Source organism: Gossypium hirsutum, chromosome A03, assembly GCF_007990345.1.
Source record: "Gossypium hirsutum isolate 1008001.06 chromosome A03, Gossypium_hirsutum_v2.1, whole genome shotgun sequence".
Lineage (NCBI taxonomy): Eukaryota > Viridiplantae > Streptophyta > Magnoliopsida > Malvales > Malvaceae > Gossypium > Gossypium hirsutum.
The window spans coordinates 106909030-106935025 of record NC_053426.1 but is presented as its reverse complement, the minus strand read 5'-3'; the positions used below and the strand labels follow the sequence as shown (position 1 = coordinate 106935025).

The window sequence follows — 25996 nt, the reverse complement described above, 5'->3', positions numbered from 1 at the left end:
ACGGTCAACTAAATTATCAGGAATAGGGATAAATTTTGTTTTATACATCATTGTTTCAAGCTATAGGAACCGTAGATTAGGCACTAAATATAGATGGTATACCTGCCTTATCTTGTCTTCACATATCTTTAGGCGTGCTATGGATATATATGCTTTTAAGGCCAAGGCCAATGCCAATGCACGGTTTACTTGAAGACTGTGAGATAACAATGAAATCTATTCCAGCATTTATGTCGTTTTTCTGGCCAAATTTGGCAAACAGGCCCCACCGTCTTAAAGCAGCCAACTAGTATTAAAAGTGATAGATATATTTGATAAGAGTAAGACCCTCTGCATCAATAATAGGCACTACTGTTAAGTGACATAAACACCACAAGATTCCATCAATTCTTTACCTAATTGTTCAAACCATGAGAGTCTTTGATGCTACTACTCATAATGCCTAGGCTCACAAACCTTGACTATAATATCTGTGTGCGTATTTTCTCCGGTGGTTCTCTGTTTAGTAGTTGATAAAGTTGCTTGGGCTACTTTATTTGGCAACCTGTTGCAAGAAACAATGACACCCTCGTTCTCAAGATAAGTACAATCACGAGGGTGAACAGGAACAATCAAGCAAGTACCATATCACACAATCCTCTACACTTGTAACTCAGGATCAAACCGCCAATGACCTTGCCATTTTCTTTAGAGGTGGTCATGGTCTTTAAACAAAGTACAGCAGGAGTTTCTGCAACAGGAGAAGTTAGGTTAAAACACATGTTTGTTGAACCATAATTTATTGGGGACCAGTTCTAATTTCTAAGTTGACACATGGTAAAACCCAGGAGGGGGTTTAAGAATCTTGAGAGAGAGTTTGTTGAAGAAAATCAACTGCTTTAGATGTGTGCAATAAGCTTCAAAGCTTTGAAAGTATTTGAGTATATCATAGGATCTACAACAGTCTATGAAAGATTGACTGGTTCACCACATAGTTGCTCCAATTCACTTTCCAAAAGTTTGAACAAATTTGCTTTAGTTCGTCGATACACCCAAGCTTGAGTATCATGATCCCAGTCAAATCTAGATGGACCACTGCACAGATAACATTAAATGAAGATAAAAAATGATAATTCGTCAAAACAGACAAAAACATGATTGTCGCAAAGAAATTGGGTAAACACACACACAAGCACTTTCTTTTGAACTGCCGGTAGTTAAACATTGTTGTCAGCTAAAGTCCAAACATAAAATCAGCTGAATATTAGAAAAATTATCTTCTACATCTAAGTGATTCCATGTAATAGTAAAATGTCAATGTAGAAAAAAAAAATCAAATAAAGGGTTCAAAGCAGTTGGAATGTAACTAAGTAGTTCAAGAGAAGGAGAAAATGTCACCACTGGTAAATATCTCTGTTTCTCTTAAAATAGGTGGAACTTGATTCCCTACAATTCCTACCCTCATTTTTCATCTAAAGAAAAAAAATTGCATGTAGGAAGGTTCAAACTTTTTCCTGCCTTGTGGTGGCATCACTCTAAAGGGCAAGCAAGAAAAAGGAAATGGCAACTAAAGTTGATAAATCAGAGATAATATGATATGATGCCAACATTAACCAGCCACTCTTTATAGGCTAAATAGCAGTATGGTTTTAAGTTCAAAATGATATGCTAGTTATATATATATTGAATGTTTACAGATGTTCGTGAAGAACGTTGATTTAAAATCACTAAAGTGTTCTACATTTCTCTTTGTTTTTCCTCAAGAAAATATAAAGTTTTAGTTTGAAAGTTTTGAGCAAACACCTTTGGAAATAACTAACAAAGGCCTCTTCAGAAAGCATCTTTTAGTTGCATAGCTGCTTTTTTTTACAAATATGTACCCATGAATGATCTAGAAAACTCAGACTCAGCTAGTCGAGCACTTTTATTCATACAAAACCTGATATATTTTCTTTCTATCTTACAAAATAATCACCAGCTGAAATCTACATGAATGGTTTGAAAAACATAATAACATTTTTCTGGAAACTAACCCAACTTTTCATGGATACATCTGAAGCCTTAGTTAATAGACAAATGAAAATTACAATGTGTCAAAGACTAAATGAGGAATCAATTTCAGTTGAAGGAAAGACAAATATAAACAAAACAGCACCTTCAATTCCAAAGAAGACAATGCCATATCCAGGATTTCACAAAACCAAATAATAAAGAAGAACAAGAAACAATCATACCTTATAGGTGAAGATAACCAAATTTGTCGATTAGGGGTCTGCTTATTCATCACATAGGTGCCCAGAGCCCCAAGTTTTAGTGTCAATACTTCATTCTACTAAATCCAAGAAAATATGTTAACTTCCACAAAGAAGCCAAGTCATTTCCAAAGCCAAAAATCAAGTTTTTTTTAACACTTACCCCATAATCTACATCGAAACCATCAATTTCAACAATATCACCATATTCCTGTCACAAACCCAAAACTAAATTTAAAATAATAATAATAATAATTTAAATGAAAAAAAAAGGGTTAACTTACCTCTAATTTCTCTTGAAGGTTATGGATTGTAGAATTAGCTAATCTATGAAATTCATCTTCCGGCAAAACCGAACTGTTACAACAATAAGCATTAGGGGCAAAAAGGATCATACCTAAAATGATTTTATAATCAAAATTTAACGGGTAACTCGAAAGATGGTATATTTACCGATAATCAATGGGAGCAGGTCCCTGAGAATCCTGGGGGAGATTAAGAGGGTCAGAGCAGAAGCTTCTAGAAGAGGCGAATGGCCATGGAGAAACGTTGGTCCTGGAAGCATTTCGAAGAAGAAAAAGAAGACGAGAAGAGCGGAGGGGTGGGGAAGGCGAAAGCGAAGGAGATAAGAGAAGTTTAGAGATTCGCCTGAGAAGGGTTAATCTGGAAGCCATTGCCATCGATGTACTCTGCTAATCGCTAGTCCAAAAGAGGAAAGACTCAAATGCTAGTTGGGCTTCCTTTGTGTGTGTGTGTGTTGGGTTGGGCCTAATAAAAGATAAAAATGGATTTAGGTGATACCGATTAAAACCAGATATAATTATTTGATAAATGGTGTACATATTTATTTACAATGTTTTTTTAAAATTGGACGTTTGATTTTTTTAGTTCACATCATTAATATGTCAATTGACTTCCGATTCACCCACCTAATTTCAAATAAAATGATTATATATAAATCATACTATTAAAATAATTAATAAAATACAATTATTTCAATTATTCTAATTACTAATTTTTTAAAAAAATATCAATTAAATAAGTAATATTTTATAATCCACTCATATCAACCAAGATTTTTAAATTTTTTAAAAATGAATTTATTTATCTAAAAGAATTTCAAAATTTGTAAAGAATTTGTGGATATGTATTAGTGAAATTCCACCTTATAATATTATTTTATTTAATACACATAATCCAGCTGTAAAAAATTTAAACTTCAAAATATATTTTTTATTTATTTCTAATATATTTTAAAATTTATATTATTTAAAATATTTATAAAATTTTAAAACCCTATGATATCCATATGACATATTTTTATTTATCTATTTACATCATTAATTTTCTTTTACAATTATTTTTTTTCTAACTTATAAAATTCTAATATCCTAAAATTTTCTAAGAAAATTATTTATCCAAAATCCGCTTTAATTTTTTTATCAAACAGTACCATATCTATTTCCATTTTTTTTTATGTATTTATAGATTTTTTTTACTTTACAATAGCTGTGTGCCAGTATAAAAATAAACTTAAAAACAATATACGAAAATAATATATTTATTTAATATATAATTTTATCGAGACTTGTTTGAAATAGTGGTTAGAGTTCCTATTTAATATTCGGATAATATTAATTTAAACCATATAATCTTTTTTTCCCTTTTTCCATGTATATTGTAATCATAAAAAAAATATTTCATAAATTAATGTTATAATTTAGGTAATTCATTAATTTTACAAATTTTTAAATATTTTGTTAAATGTGATTAATCTGGTGGTCAAGAGATATTCACCATTAAAGTTCAAGTGTGTGAATACAAACCTTATAATTGAAAAAAAAAGATAATTCATAAACTCAAATTTATATAATGTATATGGTTATATTAATTCCATAAAATAATATTATTCCACTTGAAAATCCTTTTTATATCACACAGAATAAATCCTGTAGAATATAAACAACATATTTAGCCACACAACTTCACTCTTTTTCAAGTATATATTCTAATTATATTCCTAAACTAATCAAAATTAAAGTTCATATAAATATTTTATCTTTCAAATTTATGTTGTTTTTGTATAAAAGTAGACAGAATAAGAAAACATCAAAGCCATTGATGAAATAGGGTGTCGAAACCATTTTTAATTTTAAAATGTGGATCGACTTTAAAAACATGGATGGAGTCGCCACCAATTCTTTTTCAGGTATAATTGGGTCACCTTATAAAGCATTTTGGTCTATGAATGTTAAGAAAACAGGTTCGGGAATCAATTACGTACAAGGAAGGATTAGCACCCTCGTAACGCCCAAAATCGATACCAAATTGATTAATAATGTCATTGTTGAAAATTTTAAGAGATTTTAAAATATAATTCTTTTAGAAAATATTTGAACGGTTCGTTTTGGGATATTAAGGCTTATTTGTTCCAAAAGGACAAAATGTCACACCCAGCACATTAGGATGCAACATTTTAACCCTCAAGACCCAAATAGTCCCTTAATTTTTCGAAACCTGAGACTAGAAGGATATTTAAACATTTAGATGACCGAAAAAAACCACAACCCAGCACGTTAGGGCATGACTCTTTCGGACTTCCAAACGCGAAACATTGCCTTGTTTTATAAGACTTTCGAAAACGATCTAAAGTCAATTAAAAAATGTATTTATTTAATTTATTTTTTGAAAAAAACGAAAAAACTAAGAACTGGCTTAAGTGAGTTTAAATTTGAGTCGTTATACCATATAAGGAAACAGGAATGCCATTGTGAAATATATAACAATAATCTAATGCAACAATATAATACGACTAAATCATAACAGGGTCAGAAGATATGCATATAAAGTAAAAGGCATAATTTAAATTGAATATATATGCAAAATAACATAAGAAAATATTTTGAAGACCGAGGTATACTTTGAAATGGAATTTAAAAGAAACAAATGTATGAATAAAATATAATATATATATATATATATATATATAAAAGAATATGGACAGCAAGCAATATGAAATCAATAATAATATATAGTGAGGAGTAATAAATAATAATAATTTAGTATAAAATAACTGATAAAAAAATGGTGTATATAAAAAACAATATGATAAGTCCATTAAAGAATATATTTGAAGGAAAAAAACTTTTAGGGGGAAAAAATGTATATATATAAGTTATAAGTAATAAAAAAATGGTAGTAAATAGTAAAAATAATGAAGAAAATAAGAAGTATAATAAGCTATATTTAAAATTATGAGCTTAAAAAAACTAAATAGTATAAAAATACTTATTAGTAAAAAATAATAATATAACAAATAATATAATAAATATGATGAAGATTTATACATAAAATAATTAATTTTGCTAAAAAAAACTATAATAAGCATGTAATATAAAATGATATAATAATGTAAAACATAACTCAAATTGATTAAATTAAATGAAAATAATATAATAAGCATAATAAATAATAGTGTAAAAAAATAATACAATAAATAATAGGAAAATAATTTAAAAAATGATAGTAAAAAAAAGTAATAATAGATTAATAATAATACCCAAAAAAATTTGTGATAAAAGTGTCTAAAATAAACAAAATAGGGCTTAATTGGAATCACAACGGAAGTTCTGGGGTAAAACATAAATAAAAGGGGAAGGGAGGATCTCATTGGAGCGCGCGTGGAACAAGGGGGTTTAAGAATGTAATTTACCCAAATTCTTGAACCTAGCATTTAATATGGACCAAATTAAAAGCTGCACAAAATTGCTGGGTGAAATTCAAAAACAAAAGTGAAGCAGATTTGGGCAACAAGAAAATGCACGGGGACTTAGTGCGCAAATTGACCCTTTAAGGGCAAAACGCGTGGGCCCCACCACTTTAAAAGCTATTGAATGGCATCTGCCATTTTTAAGAACCAATTTTATTTTTTATTTCTAGTGTTTTTCAAAAAAGAAGCAGAATGCTTCTTCTTCCTTGCTCCCTCTCTATTTTTGCTAGGAGTTCAACCTAGCTTGCGCCACCCTCGAGGATCATCGGTGCCACGCACCTCCACCCCATCACCGGTTCACGGATCACGACCGGGTAAGCCCTCCTTTCTTTCTTTTTACTTAAAATCAGTCTATAAACAAAATAAAAAAAAGGGAAAAATCACCTTTCAATCCTGAGACTAGATTTTTGATTTACTTCCGATCTTTTCTCTATAATTTCTGCTAGTGTACTCATATAATGAGCAAAAAAAAAAGAAAGAGCCCCGTTTACAATGTTTAAAATGGCTTTTATAGCCTAGAAAAACAAATAAACTCTTCTATTGGTTGCTATATGTTTGCTTCCTGTTACAGGTGTTGTTGCGGATATCTTGGAAGCACAAGGCGTGACAAAGAGGGACTGCTGGTAGCGCATGTAACGCCCCCACGCCCGAGACCGTCGCCGGAGTCGAGTATGAGGTGTTACTAAGCTTAATTTAACATTTTTAGAACTTTGGATTATTTGTTTCTACATTCACAGCTTTTAAGCTACTTGCGTCACAGTCACAAGAAAAATCATATCTCGAGTTACGAAACTCGAAATCAAGATCCGTAAATTTTCCCTGAATCTAGACTCATATACCTATCAACTAATTTTTTTATAAAATTTTTGGTAGGGCCAATTAGTACAGTTTATTAGTTAAAGTTACCCCTGTTTCAGGACTTGACTGGTCTGACCTCTGTTTACTACGAACCACATTTCTCTCTGTACAAAATTCATATGACTATGAGGTTTGTTTCTACTAAAACTAGACTCAATAAGGATTCTGAGGATATAAAATAAACCACCTAATTATATCTTTACAATTTATGGTGAATTTCTAAATTAGGAACAGGGGATTCAGAAACTGCTATGACCCTGTTTCACTAAAATTCAAATATCTTCTAACATATAATTCCTTTACCTGTTTCATTTGTTTCATGTGAAACTAGACATAATAAGCTTCAATTTTATATGTAGTCCATCACCAAATTCAATTGCTATGATTTTTAGTAAATTTTCAAACTCGCGTCAGTGTTGCTGCAGTATTCTGTTTATGGCAAATTTCATCCCTCTTATGAGTTTTTATGCACTAAGTATCTTAATAATTTTCCTTATCATCAAACATAATCTAAACTTACCATTTTCATAATTTATCATTATCAAATATTTTCTCAACCATTCTGTCACCATATCATAAGATCATTTACACAAAATAAGTATATTGCTATACATGCCATACTTAAATTTACAAGCCATTTAGCAAAAATCTTCCGGATAGTGTGACTGAGCCTTCGACCTATCCCGACTCCTGAACTGGCTTGTCCAAAACTACAATGAGTAAGAAGGAGGGAGTAAGCATAAATGCTTAGTAAGTTCATATGTAAATAATAAATAACATAACAAACAATCAAACTAATCAACATTAACATATATCATCAACACACTTATCACTTTTTTAATCATTTTCATCATCTTATTACCTTATCGTGGTTGTAATCAACACTCAACCCGAGGGTTAAATACATACCTGTCCAAAATATCCATTTCTCATCACTTACCAATACGTCTCTTTTCATCTCGAGTATTCCTCCATTTGAGTAAAACTTTACCCGTTGAACACATCGGAATATAATTCGGATACATGGATAATTTGCATATAAGTGCCACATATTCAATCAAGCAATCATGTAACCCGCCCATAAGCGAACTCGGACTCAACTCAACGAGCTCGGGCGTTCGCATCCATAAGTGAACTCGGACTCAACTCAACGAGTTCGGATGCCTAGTTACATCTCACGAACTCGGACTCAACTCAACGAGTTCGGACATTCGCATCCATAAGTGAACTCGGACTCAACTCAACGAGTTCGGATGCTCAACCATCCTAGTGACATGTCACTTGTATCCTAATCTATTCCTAAGGTTCAAATGGGATTTTCCTCGAACACTTATCCTTGCCGTCTTCCGTAGAATGCCGAAATCAATACTCGGTAACAATTATATTTAACAAGTAGCTCACATAATTTACATATTATTTGAAATTAACCACAAAGCATACATTTCATAATGAAATTCAGCATAACACATAATTAATATCAATAACTTAAAAATAACAATTATGCTACATTATTTACACATGAACTTACCTTGGTACCAAAATATAAAGATTTTGCAATTTAGTCCACAATCTTTTCTTTTCCTCGATCGCGACTTGAATCTCGTTTCTCTTGATCTATGATGCCAAATTAATCTTATTTAATACATACATTCATCAAAACAGCATTTAATACGAACTTTGGAAAAATTACACTTTTGCCCTTAAACTTTTGCATAATTACACTTTTGCCCCTAGGCTCGGGAATTAAACTTTATTCCTTATTCTTATGTTTTATAACATGCTGATCACTTTTCCCTTCTATGGAAACATCAAATTCTCTCTCTAACATATACTTGTGACTATTAGGTATTTTTGCCGATTAAGCCCTTTTACTCGTTTTCACTAAAAACCGAGTAGCACAAGTTGTTTAACATAATTTAAAACCCCATATTCTATCATAAAACATCAAAATACACAAATTTCACCTATGGGTATTTTTCCAAATATAAACCCTAGGTTGAATTATTGCTAACATAAGCTTAATCGAGCTACCGGGATTCCAAAAACGTAAAGAACATTAAAAACGGGGCTTGGAATCACTTACTATGGAGCTTGGAAGCTTGAAACAAACCCTAGCTATGGAGAACCCTTGAAATTTCAGCCTAATGAAGAAGATGGACAAAAATTGGCTTTTAATTTTGTTTTTAATTCGTTTTAATAACTAAATAACCAAAATACCCTTACTACTAAACTTTCCAAAAATTCCTTCCATATCCTAATTTTGTCCATGAACTTAAAATTGGTCAAATTGCTATTTAATACCTCCTCATTAATATTCCAAAACAATTTCATACTAAAAACTTCTAGAATGCAAGTTTTGCAACTTATTCGATTTAGTCCCTACTTTCAATTTAAGCACTTTAGGCATAGAATTTCATCACGAAATTTTCACACAATCATGCAATCCTATCATAATCATCAAAATAATTATAAAATAATTATTTCTATCTCATATTTGTGGTCACGAAATCACTATTCCGATTAGGCCCTAATTTGGGATATTACAGCGCACGTCTCGGAGGTGCAGTGGATGGTGGAGGCACGTGGGGATGGGGGTATTTGGGGTGGATTTTGTTTTGGTTTTGGGCTGTTTTGGGTTATAGGATTGGGCTAGTGGTTAATGGGTTTGATTAGTGGGCTAGGCAAAGAAAATTGGTCCAACAGCTGCCCCTCTTTGCTCATTGTCGTGTAACGAGAATAGAGCAAAGACTTAGAAGGGCCAATTTTGCCTGGCCCCATCATGTCTTGACTTCTTGATTGCCTCTTTTCTTCAAGTAGCCTCGTTTTAACCCATTGCATCCTATTACTTCCAAATGCTTCATTACTGCTTTGTAGATATACGATTTATTGAAACTTGATCCATTCCATTCCTGTTCAGTGGGGTGGGATCTGCTGAAATCTGATCTGCTCCACTCCTGCTTAGTGAAAATAAGATTGGTGGCTGAAATCTGCTCCATTGTCGATCCATGGAGATAAGATTCACCGAAATTTGGTCTGCTCCGCTCCTGCTCAGCGAAGATAAGACCTGGTATATTTAGCCTGCTCCACTCCTGCTCAGCGAAGATAAAGCTGATGATTGGAATCTATTTAATCGCCGGTACGTGGAGATAAGATTCTCCAAAATTCGATCTGCTTCACTCTTGCTCAATGAAGATAAGATCTGGTATATTTAGCCTGCTCCACTCCTGCTCAGTGAAGATAAGGTTGATGATTGGAATCTGCTCCATCGCCGGTACATGGAGATAAGATTCTCCAAAATTCGATCTACTTCACTCCTGCTCAATGAAGATAAGATCTGGTATATTTAGCCTACTCCACTCATGCTCAGTGAAGATAAGGTTGATGATTGGAATCTGCTCCATCGCCGGTACGTGGAGATAAGATTCTCCAAAATTCGATCTGCTTCACTCTTGCTCAATGAAGATAAGATCTGGTATATTTAGCCTGCTCCACTCCTACTCAGTGAAGATAAGGTTGATGATTAGAATCTGCTCCATCGCCGGTACGTGGAGATAAGATTCTCCAAAACTCGATCTGCTTCACTCCTGCTCAGTGAAGATAAGATCGGGTATGTTTAACCTGCTCCACTTCTGCTCAGTAAAGATAAGGCTGATGATATCTGTCTTTTTAATCAATCCTGCTACATTGTCCACTAGGGGATCCTATCTGTAGAAGAGTGATTTTATGCTTATGCTAGATGTTTAGGATGCCATGATTAATCAAATGCTCCTAACTAGATGTCTTATGGATATTTAAATGCATAAATGCAAAATGTCATGAGAATGATCATTTAAATTTTTAGGCTGTTATCGCTCGCTGTTTGCTATGGTAACATCCTTGACGTATGCCTTCTCATCCAGCTTGATAAAAGAGGGCTTGAGGATACTATAAGTCCCTTTTTCCTTCACACGTTTCTAGCTCTTTAAGCCTGGTGAGTTTTAAATAATTGTCCTATTTCAGAATCTTGTATTGTTTAGAAATCTTTCAAAGTAATACGTAAAACCTCTTTTGAGAACATTGTTAGTTCATTAATCATTATTTCAATATAAAACGCTTGAAAAAGATCATAAGGGTAAATGGAACTGAAATTTGTTCGAGTTCTAGCTCACGAAAGATGTACTAAAGAAAGAAAGCATTGATTATTTGAAAAAAATGGATAAAAAGAACAAATAGGTGCTCCAGATTCCGCAGTTTGAGCTTCTCTGAACAAACTACTCGAAGACCATTCTACACTTGACATGTGCTCAAGGGATCTATAGCATTTGTAGATGCCCCAAAATGTAGCCGATCCCTTCTTTGTCGATTCTAGTGTAACGAGACTACTACTTGCCCCAGTCTGGATCAATTTTTGAATTGCCCTTTGTGGGTTTTCAATTCAAAACCCCTTTGGTTTCAAAGCGCCCTTTTACGGGTTTTCACCTTGGCCTCTCCCTTTTTTCTTTTTTATTTTATTTTTTTATTTTTTTGGCGCCCTTTACGGGTTTTCACCTCAACTGCTTCAAGCAAAATATCTTTTGACAGAATCCGAATTTATCGGGTTAGGCAAGCTCTTGCCATCCATCTCTGCTAGTATCAATGCCCCTCCAGAGAAAGCCTTTTTTTACCGCATAGGGTCCTTCCCAATTTGGCATCCATTTCCCCCTGAAATCTTTTTGCATAGGGAGAATCTTTTTCAATACTAAGTCCCCTTCATGGAACACCCTAGGGCGAACTTTTTTGTTGTAGGCTCGCATCATTCTCCTCTGGTACATTTGACCATGACGAATAGCCTTCAGCCTCCTCTCTTCAATCAAGTTTAGTTGATCGTAACGAGATTTGATTCATTCTGCTTCGTCTAACTTCAACTCTAATAAAAATTAGAGAGAAGGGATTTCGACCTCAATAGGTAAAACTGCCTCCATCCTATAAACCAATGAGAAAGGTGTTACCCCGGTAGAAGTTCTGACAGATGTCCGATAAGCATAAAGGGCAAATGAGAGCTTTTCATGCCAATCTTTGTAGGTCTCCGCCATTTTCCCTACAATCTTCTTGATATTCTTATTGGCTGCCTCAACCGCCCCATTCATTTTTGGGCGGTATGGCGACGAGTTGTGATGTTTAATGTTGAACCGACTGCAGACTTCTGCTATTGCGCTATTGTTCAGATTCAATGCGTTGTCAGATACGATTCTTTCTGGCATACCATAACGACATACGATCTTCTTCTTCAAGAACTTGCTGACCGCCGACTTTGTGACATTAGCGTACGAAGCAGCCTCCACCCATTTGGTAAAGTAGTCAATGACCCCAAAAATGAATCGATGTCCGTTGGAAGCCTTTGGCGAAATCGGCCCAATGACGTCCATACCCCACATTGAGAATGGCCATGGGGAAGTCATAACATGGAGGGGTGAAGAAGGGACATGGATCTTGTCTCCATAAATTTGACACTTATGGCACTTCTTAGCATAATTGATGCAATCTCCTTCCATTGTGGACCAGTAATATCCGAATCTCATGATTTGTCGAGCCATTGTAAAACCATTGGCATGCGTCCCACAGATGCCATCATGGACTTCCTCTAGAATTTTCTTTGCCTCAACTGCGTCAACACATCTTAGCAACACCTGATCCTTTCTTTTCTTATATAGAACCTCACCGTCCAGGACAGTCACTGGCTAACCTCCTCAATATTCTTTTATCATTTTCGGTTGCTTGATCTGAGTACGCACGGCTCTTCACATATTGTAAGATATCATGATACCAAGGATGATCATCTCTCTCTTCCTCTTCATCGATATTACAGCAGTGAGCCGGAGCCTCACAGGTACTCATTTGAATTGGCTTCATATTCTCCTGTTTATTTACTTTGATCATGGAAGCCAGTGTAGCCAAGGCGTCAGCCATCTGATTCTCGTCTTGCAGGAGGTAATGAAAGGTAATATCATCAAACTCTTCAATTAACTCCAGTATTAACTTTCGGTAACTGATCAATTTGGGATCTCTCGTTTCCCACTCGCCTTTAAACTGATAAATTACCAATGCGGAATCTCCATACACTTCTAATACTTTGATTTCGCGGTCTATAGCTACCCGAATTCCCATGATACATACCTCGTATTCTGCCATGTTGTTTGTGCAGTCAAAATCCAGCTTACAAGTGAATGGATAATGGTCTCCATTTGGGGATATTAGTACTGTCCCAACTCCATTTCCAACGGCATTTGATGCTCCGTCAAATTTTAATTTCCAAGAATGATCTTCAGACATGTCTTCTTCAGCGATTGCTACATACATTAGATCTTCATTGGGGAAACTGGAATTCAAAGGTTCATAGTCCTCCAAAGCTCTAATGGCTAGGAAGTTTGCTATTGCACTCCCATTCACAGCTTTTTGGTTTACATAGACTATATCAAATTCAGAGAGCAGAATCTGCCATCGGGCCATCCTTCCATTTAAAGCGGTTGATTCCATCATGTATTTGAGAGGGTCTAACTTTGAGATTAGCCAAGTTGTATGGTACAACATGTATTGCCTCAACCTTCGTGTTGTCCAAACCAAAGCACAGTATAGCTTCTCAACTGGCAGATACCTCATTTCACACTCAGTGAATTTTTTACTGAGGTAATATATCGCTCTTTCTTTTCTCCCAGTCTCATCGTGTTGGCCGAGCACACACCCCATCAAATTATCAAATACTGTTAAGTACAGTATCAATGGTTTACCAGGGCTTGGTGGTGTTAGCACTAGAGGACTGGACAAATATTATTTAATCTTTTCAAAGGTTTTTTGGCATTCATTATCCCATACCCCAGGATTATGCTTTTTAAGAAAACGGAATATGGGGTCACACTTCTCAGTCAATTGCGAAATAAATCGTGCAATATAGTTTAGTCTCCCTAGAAAACCTCGAACTTCTTTCTGAGTTCGTGGCAGTGACAGCTCCTGAATAGCCTTGACTTTATCAGGGTCGACTTCTATTCCTTTCTCACTGACTACGAAGCCGAGTAACTTTTCGGACCTAGCTCCGAATGTGCATTTTGACGGATTGAGCTTTAATTGGAATTTCCTCAACCTCAGGAACAATTTTCTCAACACTCGCACATGCTCCTCTTCAGTTCGGGATTTTGCAATCATATCATCAACGTAGACCTCAATTTCCTTGTGCATCAGGTCATGGAACAAGGTTACCATGGCTCTTTGGTATGTGGCTCCTGCATTTTTTAACCCGAAGGGCATCACCTTGTAGCAAAACGTTCCCCATAAAGTTATGAATGTGGTTTTTTCTATATCCTCAGAATGCATCTTAATTTGATTGTACCCGGAGAACCCATCCATAAAGTAGAACAGTGAATAACCTACCGTATTATCTACTAGAGTGTCTATGTGAGGCAATGGAAAGTTATCCTTTGGGCTGGCCTTATTTAAATCTCTGTAATCTACACACATCCGTGCTTTCCCATCTTTCTCAGGGACAGGGACGACATTGGCTACCCATTCTGAATAATTGACCACGTGTAGGTGTCCAGCATTAAACTGCTTCTTGACTTCTTCCTTTATTTTCATTGCTACATCGGGTCTCATCCTTCGGAGCTTCTACTAAACTAGCTTGCACTCCTTTTTTGTAGGGACACGGTGTACTGCGATATCGGTACTTAAACCAGGCATATCCTGATATGACCATGCAAAGACGTCCTTGAATTCTTGCAACAGCTCAATAAGGTTCTGTTTTGTTTTCTCGTTAACGCAAGTGCCAATTTTAACTTCCCTCCCTTTTTCCAGGGCCACAATCTCAGTAGTCTCTTTGTGTGGCAGGATCTGCTCTTCTTCTCGCTCCACTATCCTTAAAAAATCGGGAGATAAACTACAATCCTCGTCCTCTACAAAATCCTGAAGTCCCTCAAAGCACATGTCTCGCTTGAAAGGAAATTCCGGGCTCGTATCAGCATTACTCATGAAGTTGACATCTGGGGGCCTATTATGAGTATAAGGGAATACCCAAAGAAAACGAAATGAATAATTCCTTTGTATGTTATGATTGTTTATGAAATGAAAAGGAAGAAAAAATAATTGCTCGAACTGATATATGTAATGCATTTTTTATTAAAAATAATAATGTTTAAACATGAGCCTATTTCACAAAAGATTCTTATTGTCTCTAGGCTAAAAGACAACAAGTGGGTTTTGAATATTACCCTGTGTTAGCTCTAAAGATTATAGGAATTTCTTCCACAGTCCAGTTATTCAAAACACTCCCAGGCTCATACGGGCAAATGCTCGATAAATTCCTTTCCATTGCTTCCTCTTCAAACATGGCGTTGATGTTCCAAATTCCTATCACATCCTCGACCATTCCTTCTTTTATCCTCTCCGGTGCAGAATGAATAAACCCTCCTGATACAAATGTTTGGAAAATATGGGGGAAGCTCATCGGTTCCCACCTGACTTCTATCCCACTCAATCTTACTCTCCGCTGTTCTTGTTTCCTTTCAAACTCCTTCTTCACCTGACTTGCATCTGGCCTGAATCCAAAACCGAAGCGATCCCACTTGCCAACCAAGGCTAACACTCTAACTTGTCCACGGAGGTGCCTCCCGAGTCCTTTACCAAGTAACGCCCCTTTCCCAACTGTGAGCTGCAAGCTCATTTTCGTAGCACCTGACATCTTAGGTATCGGAATCCTGCTTCCTTCAGCTATAAACATTGCATTTACAAACTCTAACGATCGAAATAAACATTCAACCGCTTCGTTGTCATTCTCTACGTAGGGTGCATCACTGGTAACTGACGCAATAATGTCCTCCTCCGCATTTATTGTTATTAGCCGACCCCCAGTAACCATCTTTAGCTTCTGGTGCAGCGAGGATGGCACTGCCCCAGCTGAGTGAATCCAAGGTCTTCCTAATAGACAGTTATAGGAAGGCTTAATATTTATCACGAGGAAATCTACCTCGTACGCGTTTGGGCCAATCTGAAGAGGTACCTCTATCCTTCCCATTACTTTTCTTTCTGTGCCATCAAATGCTTTTACTATGTTCTGACACGTCTTAATATGGGAATTGTCTATAGGTAAACGGTTTAACGTAACCCAAGGCAACACATTCAATACAGACCCATTATCAACTAGTACTCCGGGTAGCGTATACCCCTTGCAACGTGTAGTGATATGCAGAACCTTAGTAGACCCCCTACCCTCTGATGGTATCTCATCATTGCTGAAGGAGATAAAATTGTCAGCACTTATGCTGCCGACAAGACGATCCAGTTTGTTAACCAAAATGTCATCCGCAACATAGGTTTCGTTCAACACTTTCATCAATGCGTTGCGGTGGACCTCCGAATTTAACAGCAGAGCCAATATCGATACGCGATCCAGTTACTGGTGTAGTTGTTCCACAACACTATACCCGGTGTGTCTTAGGAACTTCAAGAACTCTTTGGCTTCATTTTCCATTACTGGCTCATTAACTAGTGGTTCTAATCTCTCTACTTCTTGCTTGAGCATGACGGGTTTCCCTTTTGCTGGTTCGACTTCTGTGTTTGGTGTGTTAATCGAACCCTCCTTCTCTGTAACTGCTATACTACAATTATAATTCCAAGGCACTCTATGACTATCTTTATAAGGGGAAACTGTTGGCTTCTGGATTATAACTCTTGGTGTAACTCTTGCTTCTACTTCACTAACTCTGGGTTTTGAAATAATTATCACTGGACGGCTGGCTCTGCAGCCTTCTTCACTCGACTCTCCTCCTGGAGAGCATACATCCTTCTCTTCGATAGACTCGAGGAATTCCAATTCCTTATTATCCATTAGACCATGTACTAGGGCCCTGAACTCAATACAATTCTGGATCTCGTGATCTTTCTCATGATGGAACTCACAGTAGTTTCGTGTATCTTGGATTTTATCCCTCAACTCCTGCGGGACTAAACCTCTCTTCTGCATTTCCTTCCAAACTAGCTTCAATGGGGTTCTCACATCCGCGATATTCAGCTTGACTTTCCTCCCCATATTCTCAATTATCGCGTTTACCCCTTTATCAGTATGACTGGGCAACGGATTTTCCGTACCAGGTGTATCATCGAATTTTACAACACCTGCTTTGATAAGCCTTTCTACACACTTTTTGAACGAGGTACAATTTTCTATCGAGTGCCCTATAATCCCCGCATGGTATTCGCACTGAGCATTTGCATCATATCATTTAGGGTATGGGGGTTGTAACGGTTTTAAGTGAAATAGGGCCACTACGTGTGCATCAAATAACTTTTTGTAGAGCTCCCTATACGTCACTGGTATGGGAGTGAACTGGAACCTCTCTGTATTCTGTCTTGTGTTAGGCTCTCGCCTTGGTGCGGCCTGTTGGCCTGTGGCTATCGTTCTCGATTGGTTAACCGTGACAGGTTTTGAATACCCTGAGCTCACATTACCTACCTCATTTTCTCTTTTCTTTGGGGCTGACCTTCTTGTGCTTTCCCCTGTTTCTATCTTCCCACATCTTATCGCATTTTCTATCATTTCGCCTGACATCACTATGTCTGTGAAACTCTTAGTTGCGCTTCCCAGCATATGATTGATGAAAGGTGCCTTCAATGTATTGATAAACAGTATGGTCGTTTCTTTTTCCAGCAGTGGTGGTTGAACTTGTATGGCAACTTCCCTCCACCTCTGGGCGTACTTCCTAAAACTTTCACCCGATTTCTTCTCCATGTTTTGTAACGTGATCTTGTCAGGCGCGATATCTGTTACATGGCCATATTGTTCCATGAAGGCCTGAGCTAAGTCTTTCCACGATTTGATTTGGGTACAACTTAACTGATTGTACCATTTCGCCGCAGCCCCAATCAAATTATCCTGAAAACAGTGAATCAACAGCTGATCATTGTTGACATACCCCGTCATTCTCCGGCAGAACATTGTAATGTGAGCCTCCGGGCAGCTGGTTCCATTATACCTTTCAAATTCTGGCATCTTGAGTTTCGGAGAGAGTACTAAGTCCGGTACCAAACTCAATTCCTTAGCATCAACCCCGCAATAATAATTTGTACCTTCTAATGCCTTGAACCTCTCCTCTAACCACTTGCAACGGTCTTCGAACTGTTTTAGGAGCTCAGCCCTTGCTTTTTCCTTTTCTTCAACATCGTCGAGGTCGGGGACAGTTGGTTTTTCCAAATTATCGTCCGGATTAGAACTTGAGCCTGTTGGGAGATTCCCTAGTGCTGAAGTACCAGATTGATACTGAGGTCTAATATTAACAGACATCTTGGGTGGTTGGGCACTTACTGGGGCAAATCTAGGAGGATATGTGGAGTCTTCATTGTCGTCCCCACTATCACCCATAGGGCCTTTTCCTTTGTCAGACCCCCCTTCAACAGCTATGTTAGCTGGCTCATCATGTTGTTCTGTGACTCCAGCATGTTTTTCTAGGACTCTAGCATTTGATCCTTCATCTCCTGCTGGATCCTAGCCAGCTGTTCTTGCATCTGAGCTTGCAGTTGCTCCTGCCTTTATTCTAATTTCTCTAACCTCTGATCCATATCCCTTGTTTTCCTCCGTGTATAGTAGCGATGTTCCAGGGTAACTAGATAAATTATCACTAATTAATAGGGTTCTTTTGTGTAACTTAATGAATATGATGCGATGTGATGTAAATGTATGAAATGAATGCAAAACTAAAAATGCGTCAATTCTGATTCAATTTCTTTTAAAAGAACTTTATTAAAAAACAGAAAACTTTACATAAAACGGGTTATATATACAGCCTAGCCCTTATGCCCAAAGTTTTAACTCTCTCGAGAAGCCCAGCTAGCTCTCGACCTCGATCTGACTCTAATTCATACTTTACACTCAACACGTCAGCTTGAACTGCTAGAGTTTGCAAATGCTCCGCTACCTTTCGAATCTGAGCCACGGCCTCACCCGATCTTTGTCCTTGACCTGGTTCTGAAATCTATGTAGTAGCTCTTTTCAATGCTCATTATCTGACTCAAGAAGTTGAATTTGAAGTTCACGATTCTGAAGTACGGTATCAAGTTATTCTATCTTCCCTCTCAAATCCTCGATCCTATTTAAGCTTGCCTTCATCTCTATTGCAGAGTTGCGACTACGAGATTGATGAAGCGCCATCTCTAACTCCTCTACTCGAGCTCTTAACATTTCTTTTTCATTCTGGCTTTCAACAAAACTCTTTTTTAAGACGCTCTCTCATGCACAAGTATCATGAAATCTTTTTTCCCATTGTTCGGCTTTAGACCTTTCCTCTTGGACCTCTTGTCGCCATTGCTCTGACGTCTTTCCCAGTCTAGCATTTCTCATTGACTTATGTAGCTGCGGTAATCGGTCTTCAAAGCTCCAAGTCCTCCTCAGCTTTTCTTTTCCCCTTCTGCAGTTTCTCAGGCTCGAGTTTCTGAACATCGATATCTAACCTTAGATGCATCTTCTCTTCCTCCAACTGTTCTATCTTCTTTCCTAACTCTGAATTTCTCCTTTTGAACTCTTGTTTTATAATTTCCAGCTCGGAAGGAATTACTCGTAAGTGTTCTTCCATCGATTGGATGCCTTCTAGACTTGGCCTCGGAATATTATCATTGATCTTCTTACTCAACCACCTACTGTACTCAGGAGTCGTCATTGGGCATCCAATCAACTTCTTCATTCGGTGTGTCTGTTTCCAGGCATCGGCGATTTCTCGAAATCTCTTCTTATAATTATCCCCTTTATACAAAAATTCACTATGAGCTAACCCATGTGTCGCAGGTACAAATTGCTCTAACTCATACTGCCTTAACACCAGCAAAGGGGCATACCCAACAGTTTTCCAAACTCCAAGCAGAGGTGCCCAATCAAAATTTCCGCACCGGTAGAGGACTTCATCGGGAACCATCCAAGGGGCCTTCCATTCCACGTCTTTTTCTTGGAGATTTTGGAGAATTGTCATCCACCTTTCTTCTGATATGTCGTCCCTCATGGGCGTAGCTGTTATCTCTTTCAAAGGGGAATAATTTTTTAAAAAAAGCTTGATTCAGCCTTCTGTGAACTTTCCAAAAGTGGCCATGGAACCAAACCAATAATAATTACGCGCATCCCACGAATCTTCGTTCACCTGCCCTTCGACACACATTTAAAGATCTGAATGTCTCTGCTAGAATTGCTGGTACCGGTGTAGCCCACTTGACAAGTCGATCAAATAAATCAGTGACTGCTTCGTCGATATGTCGTAACGCTTTGGGAAATATCACTAACCCATAAATACTCAAGGCGAAAACGTCAACCTTTTTTTTTGCATCTGGATGTGCTAGGATCAAGTCTCTCAAGTTCACCCAATGAATGCATTTCCCCTCACCTTTTTGTTTAATCCGGGCTGTAACCCACTGCTCACTCATCCCAGTGACGTTCATTAGCTTCTTTACAAAACTTGGTACATTGGGGACCTTAACATACACTCTGTCCGTTTGAAACCTTGGACAACGTAACAGGGCTGAATACTCCTCCACGGTTGGCACCAAGTCCACTTTCCCGAAGGTGAAACAACTATATGCGGGGTTCCAGAACTGAGTCATAGCTCGAAACAAGTACTTGTCTACCTTAATGTCGAGCAGGTAAGGCAGATCACCGTAGTTGTAGTAGAATAATTTCTTGGTCTCGTCATTCCAGGGGGCCCATATATCCCTCAATTCTTGGAGCTCATTCTGTGTCACACTAATACGGGTGAAGTCCCACAACTCCGACGCATACCGCTCGGCCAGGCTATCCCCTTTCTCGAGCTAAGCATTCTCTGACCATGCACGGACAACCGCGTTATCCCCCACTTTATCAAGAAGTCCACTCTCCATGACAAGCTCTCTAACTTAGTAATCGAACAGGTATTGACACCTTCCTAGATATGAAATGACATGCAATCATGGCAAAAATAAAACACAATAAGTTAGTATCAAATAATAAAAATCAAAGCAAGCAAGAAATAATCAAAAACCTATTTGGGTAATCACTAGAATTTGGCATGGCTCTACTTAGGGTAGGTCCCTAAAGGTTACTATATGCGGTTCAGTTCTAAGGAAAGGGTACCTGAACCAGCAGATTCCTTGATCCTCACCCATTATAGGTTCATATGGATCAAGTTCAGTTCAGGGGGATACATTTCCCTATGGCCATGCGGAGGTGAAAAACTCACGAAACCATAGGTACGGATATATCCCGAAGGCGATCCACTAGCCCATGCAGAGGTGAAAACCTCACGAAGGCATAGCTTCTCACTCCCACTTAAGGGTGCGACCACAACGGACATGCAGTATGATGCAGGAATAATATAAGAGAAAATAAAAATGATACTAACAAATGTGACGGAAGAAAAAATAATTTCAAAACACAATTTCCATTTTCGATAAAAGGACAGAAATTAATCAATTTTACGGCTTGACTCTCTGTTAAGGTCCCTAGTGGAGTCGCCAAGTTGTCAAAAGCATTTTTAATTTTAAAACGTGGATCGACTTTAAAAACATGGATGGAGTCGCCACCAATTCTTTTTGAGGTGTAATTGGGTCACCTTATAAAGCATTTTGGTCTACGAATGTTAAGAAAACAGGTTTGGGAATCAATTACGTACGAGGAAGGATTAGCACCCTCGTAACGCCCAAAATCAGTACCAAATTGATTAATAATGTCCTTATTGTTGAAAATTTTAAGAGATTTTAAAATATAATTCTTTTAGAAAATATTTGAACGGTTCGTTTTGGGATATTAAGGCTTATTTGTTCCAAAAGGATAAAATGTCACACCGAACACGTTAGGATGCAACATTTTAACCCTCAAGACCCAAATAGTCCCTTAATTTTCCGAAACCTGGGACTAGAAGAATATTTAAACATTTAGATGACCGAAAAAAACCACAACCCAGTACGTTAGGGCATGACTCTTTCGGACTTCCAAACGCGAAACATTGCCTTGTTTTATAAGACTTTCGAAAACGATCTAAAGTCAATTAAAAAATGTATTTATTTATTTTATTTTTTGAAAAAAACGAAAAAACTAAGAGCTAGCTTAAGTGAGTTTAAATTTGAGTCGTTATACCATATAAGGAAACAGGTATGCCATTGTGAAATATATAACAATAATCTAATGCAACAATATAATACGACTAAATCATAACAGGATCAGAAGATATGCATATAAAGTAAAAAGGCATAATTTAAATTGAATATATATGCAAAATAACATAAGAAAATATTTTGAAGACCGAGGTATACTTTAAAATGGGATTTAAAAGAAACAAATGTATGAATAAAATATAATACATATATATATATAAAAATATGGACAGCAAGCAATATGAAATCAATAATAATATATAGTGAGGAGTAATAAATAATAATTTAGTATAAAATAACTGATAAAAAAATGGTGTATATAAAAAACAATATGATAAGTCCATTAAAGAATATATTTGAAGGAAAAAAACTTTTAGGGGAAAAAATGTATATATATAAGTTATAAGTAAAAAAAAAATGGTAGTAAATAGTAAAAATAATGAAGAAAATAAGAAGTATAATAAACTATATTTAAAATTATGAGCTTAAAAAAAACTAAATAGTATAAAAATGCTTATTAGTAAAAAATAATAATATAACAAATAATATAATAAATATGATGAAGATTTATACATAAAATAATTAACTTTGCTAAAAAAACTATAATAAGCATGTAATATAAAATGATATAATAATGTAAAACATAACTCAAATTGATTAAATTAAATGAAAATAAATAAAAAATAATGAAAATAATATAATAAGCATAATAAATAATAGTGTAAAAAATAATACAATAAATAATAGGAAAATAATTTAAAAAATGATAGTAAAAAAAAGTAATAATAGATTAATAATAATACCCAAAAAAAATTTGTGATAAAAGTGTCTAAAATAAACAAAATAGGGCTTAATTGGAATCACAACGGAAGTTCTAGGGTAAAACATAAATAAAAGGGGAAGGGAGGATCTCATTGGAGCGCGCGTGGAACAAGGGGGTTTAAAAATGAATTTTCCCAAATTCTTGAACCTAGCATTTAATATGGACCAAATTAAAAGCTGCACAAAATTGCTGGGTGAAATTCAAAAACAAAAGTGAAGCAGATTTGGGCAGCAAGAAAATGAACAAGGACTTAGTGCATAAATTGACCCTTTAAGGGCAAAACGCGTGGGCCCTACCACTTTAAAAGCTATTGAATGGCATCTGCCATTTTTAAGAACCAATTTTATTTTTTATTTCTAGTGTTTTTTCAAAAAAGAAGCAGAATGCTTCTTCTTCCTTGCTCCCTCTCCATTTTTGCTAGGAGTTCAACCTAGCTTGCGCCACCTTGGAGGATCATCGGTGCCACGCACCTCCACCCCATCGCCGGTTCACGGATCACGACCGGGTAAGCCCTCCTTTATTTCTTTTTACTTAAAATCAGTCTATAAACAAAATAAAAAAAGGGAAAAAAATACGAATCAAAAAAGTTTCAGGAAGAAGAATGAAAAATCACCTTTCAATCCTGAGACTAGATTTTTGATTTACTTCCGATCTTTTCTCTATAATTTCTGCTAGTGTACTTATATAATGAGTAAAAAAAAGAAAGAGCCCCGTTTACAATGTTTAAAATGGCTTTTATAGCCTAGAAAAACAAATAAACTCTTCTATTGGTTGCTATATGTTTGCTTCCTGTTACAGGTGTTGTTGCGGATATCTCGGAAGCACAAGGCGTGACAAAGAGGGACTGTTGGTAGCGCACGTCTCGGAGGTGCAGTGGATGGTGGAGGCACGTGGGGATAGGGGTATTTGGGGTGGATTTTGTTTTGGTTTTGGGCTGTTTTGGGTTATAGGATTGGGCTAGTGGTTAATGGGTTTGATTAGTGGGCTAGGCAAAGAAAATTGGTCCAACATAGGGCATGCATATAAATTATTTAAAATTTTAAATTCTAAATTCTAAAAAAAAAAACATGAATTTCTAACAAATATATTTGAAAATGTTAAGATGCTGAAAGAAAATTTTCTTAAATTTATTTCAGTATTTTTATTGCTTTAATTAAATTAGTGGAAGAAAAGCAGTATCCCAAAAGGACCTGATTTGATTATTTTAACAAAGCAACCTACTTTTTTGCATGCTATTTTTTTCACAACCTGATTTAAAATTTTGAAATGTGTCTTTTTAAAAATTTTTTAATATTTTAATATATTTTATATGATATTTGTCAATTTTTTAATTTTACTCGTGAAATCTAAAAACTCTATTATCAGTGTATCAAATATTTTCCCATAATAAATGGGTTAGTATTTGATACATTTGCGACTTTAAAAAATTATCATGTGTTTCTTTTTTTCTAAATATTTATTTTTTAATATTATATTATATCTCTATAAGACATTGCCCCTTAACCTTGCTTGTGGAGTTTAAAAACTCTATTGGCAATGTACCAAATTTTTGCATATAATAAAATAATAATTAAACAATTAAAAAAGACACTTGCAAATAATATTTTGGGTTTGAATCCCATTATGTGCAAGTATTTTTTTTATATTTTATATGAAAAACAAAATTGCTCTTGAAATAATATCTATTGTTTTGTAAAATTAAGAATTTTTGATAATTTTATGATTGAGTTATTTAGTTAATGAGTGACACTAACTCAGTCAAAATATTAAATATAGTATAAATAAAAGGGATGCCATTAGTATTTACATGCATACATGTGTCTCTTTTTACAATAAGAAAATGATCAAATTTTGATTTTGGTACTTACATTATATTTAATTTTGAGATTTAATTGTTATACTTTAATTTTTAACACAATTTGATCCATTTACTTTATAATGTTATTAGTTAGTTTAAACAACGAATATCGTTAATTTTTATGGTTAAAATGTTAGCGTGAATTCCTCTTAAAAATACTATTTTAACATAAAAATATCATCATCAAGAGTTGAAATAGATATTTTTTAAGAAAAAAATTACATTAGCCTCTTAAGTACAAACTCATTTTTTAAGTCTATATTTTTACCCAAATCCTTCCACATTTTGAGCTACCTTTTAGACCGAGTCGGATGACCTAACCCATGAACAGATCTATCAACTAATAACATTATAATAATAGACACCAAATTATATTAAATAATGTATACAAACTAAACCCAAATTCATTTTTTAAAGAAATAGTTAAATAATTCTACTTTTCATAAATTAATTTAAATATATTATCATCCTTCCCTTTTATCAGTTGCCATTCTTATTTTATTTTAGTAAAGAAAAATGACTTAATTATCCCATCATAACACAAATTTCCATTGTTTGTTTGTCATGAAAGTGAAAGCATCAAAAATCAAATTCCTCCTCCGAAATTAATTATAGGTATACGTAAGATTAGACATGATTATATAACATGCATATATAAATATATAGTCATATTTTGAGATAATGTTATATATGCATGTATGGTGTTAATTTGTGTATAGATATATATGTATATTCACACAAATGTAAGGTGTGAGGGTATTTAGAAATCATGTCAAATGTTACTTTTCGATAATTTTATCATGTAGATTTTTATTTTGATTTATATGTGCATTGATGTGTTTTTATCATTGTACTTTGTACATTTGTATCGACTTGTAATGCTCAATCGAGATTACTTTATGTGTAAGGTTGGGGGGCCATGAATGTCACAAACCCTTGACAGAGGGTGATCCGGGATGACTGCGCCGAGGAGTTAATTCGCCAGAGTTGATGAGCTGGAGATGTCAACGATAAGTTGATTGCTCGAATTGATGAGCAGTGTGCAGGAGCTTCACGGGTTGTTAGTATGGTGGAAGTCGAGAATAGTGGTTTGCAGTTAGTGAGTGATTACGTTGCTTCTTTTCCTTTTAGTCATGCTAATTATGTTGAATGTTCAACCACCCTCGTTCTCCTAGAATTATTAAGGAATACGCCATGGATTTTTATCTGAATTTATGTGCTTTTCTAGAGCCTCGCATCAGTGGGCGGAGACTAGTGGGATATGGCTTGTTTGGAAGGACATAATTACTTTATATAATTTAATTGAATAACGAAGTCAAGTACTTGTTACTACTTGTAGTCACTCAGCCAACAAT

General features: G+C 35.7%; 3 protein-coding genes and 2 long non-coding RNA genes across 6 annotated transcripts; 2 read left to right on the top strand and 3 right to left on the bottom strand.

Moving 5' to 3' along the window:
- Positions 1 to 287: 287 nt before the first annotated feature.
- LOC107886816 (frataxin, mitochondrial) lies at positions 288 to 2967 on the bottom strand. The gene is made up of 5 exons (XM_016810896.2): positions 2685 to 2967; positions 2516 to 2588; positions 2395 to 2442; positions 2214 to 2308; positions 288 to 1074 (listed from the first exon to the last, which is right to left on the bottom strand). Exons 1-5 carry the CDS (start codon positions 2909 to 2911, stop codon positions 945 to 947), a joined length of 573 nt encoding a protein of 190 aa, XP_016666385.1. The 5' UTR covers positions 2912 to 2967; the 3' UTR covers positions 288 to 944.
- Positions 2968 to 6164: 3197 nt separating this feature from the next.
- On the top strand, positions 6165 to 7279 carry LOC107886815 (uncharacterized). Its single transcript, XR_001680917.2, has 3 exons — positions 6165 to 6314; positions 6572 to 6676; positions 6918 to 7279. It is a non-coding gene; the product is annotated as an uncharacterized lncRNA (long non-coding RNA).
- An 8973-nt stretch (positions 7280 to 16252) lies between these two features.
- On the bottom strand, positions 16253 to 19003 carry LOC121218384 (uncharacterized). The gene is made up of 3 exons (XM_041095560.1): positions 18956 to 19003; positions 17129 to 18340; positions 16253 to 17059 (listed from the first exon to the last, which is right to left on the bottom strand). The coding sequence occupies exons 1-3, from the start codon at positions 19001 to 19003 to the stop codon at positions 16253 to 16255; spliced, it is 2067 nt and encodes a 688-aa protein (XP_040951494.1).
- Positions 19004 to 19220: 217 nt separating this feature from the next.
- Positions 19221 to 20709, bottom strand: LOC121218382 (uncharacterized). Its single transcript, XM_041095556.1, has 3 exons — positions 20657 to 20709; positions 19980 to 20575; positions 19221 to 19861 (listed from the first exon to the last, which is right to left on the bottom strand). Exons 1-3 carry the CDS (start codon positions 20707 to 20709, stop codon positions 19221 to 19223), a joined length of 1290 nt encoding a protein of 429 aa, XP_040951490.1.
- A 1995-nt stretch (positions 20710 to 22704) lies between these two features.
- LOC121220973 (uncharacterized) lies at positions 22705 to 25973 on the top strand. Of its 2 annotated transcripts, XR_005918267.1 has the most exons (3): positions 22707 to 23288; positions 23582 to 25256; positions 25550 to 25973. It is a non-coding gene; the product is annotated as an uncharacterized lncRNA (long non-coding RNA). The 2 variants fall into 2 exon arrangements; XR_005918266.1 differs by having other exon boundaries at positions 22705 to 23288; positions 23582 to 25973.
- Positions 25974 to 25996: the final 23 nt, after the last annotated feature.